Source organism: Condylura cristata, unplaced genomic scaffold (genome assembly GCF_000260355.1).
Source record: "Condylura cristata isolate star-nosed mole 26May11 unplaced genomic scaffold, ConCri1.0 scaffold02011, whole genome shotgun sequence".
Classification (NCBI taxonomy): Eukaryota; Metazoa; Chordata; class Mammalia; order Eulipotyphla; family Talpidae; genus Condylura; species Condylura cristata.
The window spans coordinates 1-1,053 of NW_004569112.1; the positions used below are offsets into that span (position 1 = coordinate 1).

The following is a 1,053-nucleotide window of genomic DNA, read 5'->3' on the forward strand; positions in this document are numbered from 1 at the left end:
AAGAAGAGCCCTGGCCCCATGCACCCCCACCACCCTCTCCTGCCCCAGCTGCCGTGCCCCTCACCCGTGCAGCCCCCTGCTGAAGAGGCGCCTCAGCCGGCAGCCCCCCTGGAACCTTCCGTGCCGGCCCCGGGCCCTGTGACCACTGAGGAGAGCCCCCAGCTGCCACCCCTCAACGTCGTGCCCCCGGAGGCTCCTGGGGACGAGCAGGAGGTGAAGCCACGTCCCATCATCCCCATGCTGTACGTGGTGCCGCGGCCCAGCCAGGCTGTCTGTGACAAGGGCCGCGTGTCCTGCCAGCAGGCCTTTGAGCACTTTGTCCAGAAGGGCCCCACGTGGAAGGAGCAGGCAGCCCCCATGGAGCTGACAGGTCCCGAGGAGGAGAGTGGACCTCCTGGCGAGGTGCAGGTAGGTGGTGGGTACCAGCAGTGGTCCCTGCCACTGAGCAGGGGGTCCCCGGGACTCTGCCCAGCAGGTGGCCTACGCATGGTGAGGACGCAGAGTGACCCGAAAGGGCTGGTAGCCTTACCTCCTGTGGGATGGGTCTGATCTGGGGCGCAGATGGATTCTTGTTATGTTTTAGGCGGCATCAACGTTTTCCAAGTTGAAGATGGAAATCAAGAAGAGCCGGCGTCACCCTCTGGGCAAGCCACCCACACGGTCCCCACTCTCCGTGGTCAAGCAGGAAGCCTCAAGTGACGAGGGTAAGCAGGGGCTGTTCCTGGGAAGGGCTCCCTCGGACCCCAGCTGTGAGCCCCACCCACCGTCCCTAGTTGCTCCTCCCCTCTGCCTCCTGGCCACGTGGGTACCCCGGGTTTCCCCCCCCTTTACACCCTCAGGGTCAGGCTTCCTTGTCCCCAGGGCACCGGTCCTCAGGCCCGGCCCCAGCTCACAGCCTGGAGGGCCACCCAAGGCTCAGGAGCCCCACTGTGCACCTGTCCAGGGCCTGAGAAGACTGGCCGGGCAGTCGTAGGGCCTGCGTCACCCAAACAAAACCCCAGCCCACCACCTGCGCTCAGGCTGTGGGCGCCATCTGCCTTCTGTGACTTGGTT

The 1,053-nt window shown here is 65.8% G+C and overlaps 1 protein-coding gene across 1 annotated transcript; it reads left to right on the top strand.

Annotated features, from left to right (window-relative positions):
* Positions 1 to 6: 6 nt before the first annotated feature.
* On the top strand, positions 7 to 704 carry LOC105854715 (lysine-specific demethylase 4B-like; the record flags this gene model as incomplete). Its single annotated transcript, XM_012735018.1, has 2 exons — positions 7 to 408; positions 584 to 704. Coding segments are annotated over exons 1-2 (511 nt in total), but the record flags the coding sequence as incomplete, so codon positions are not given.
* Between the last annotated feature and the right edge of the window lie 349 nt (positions 705 to 1,053).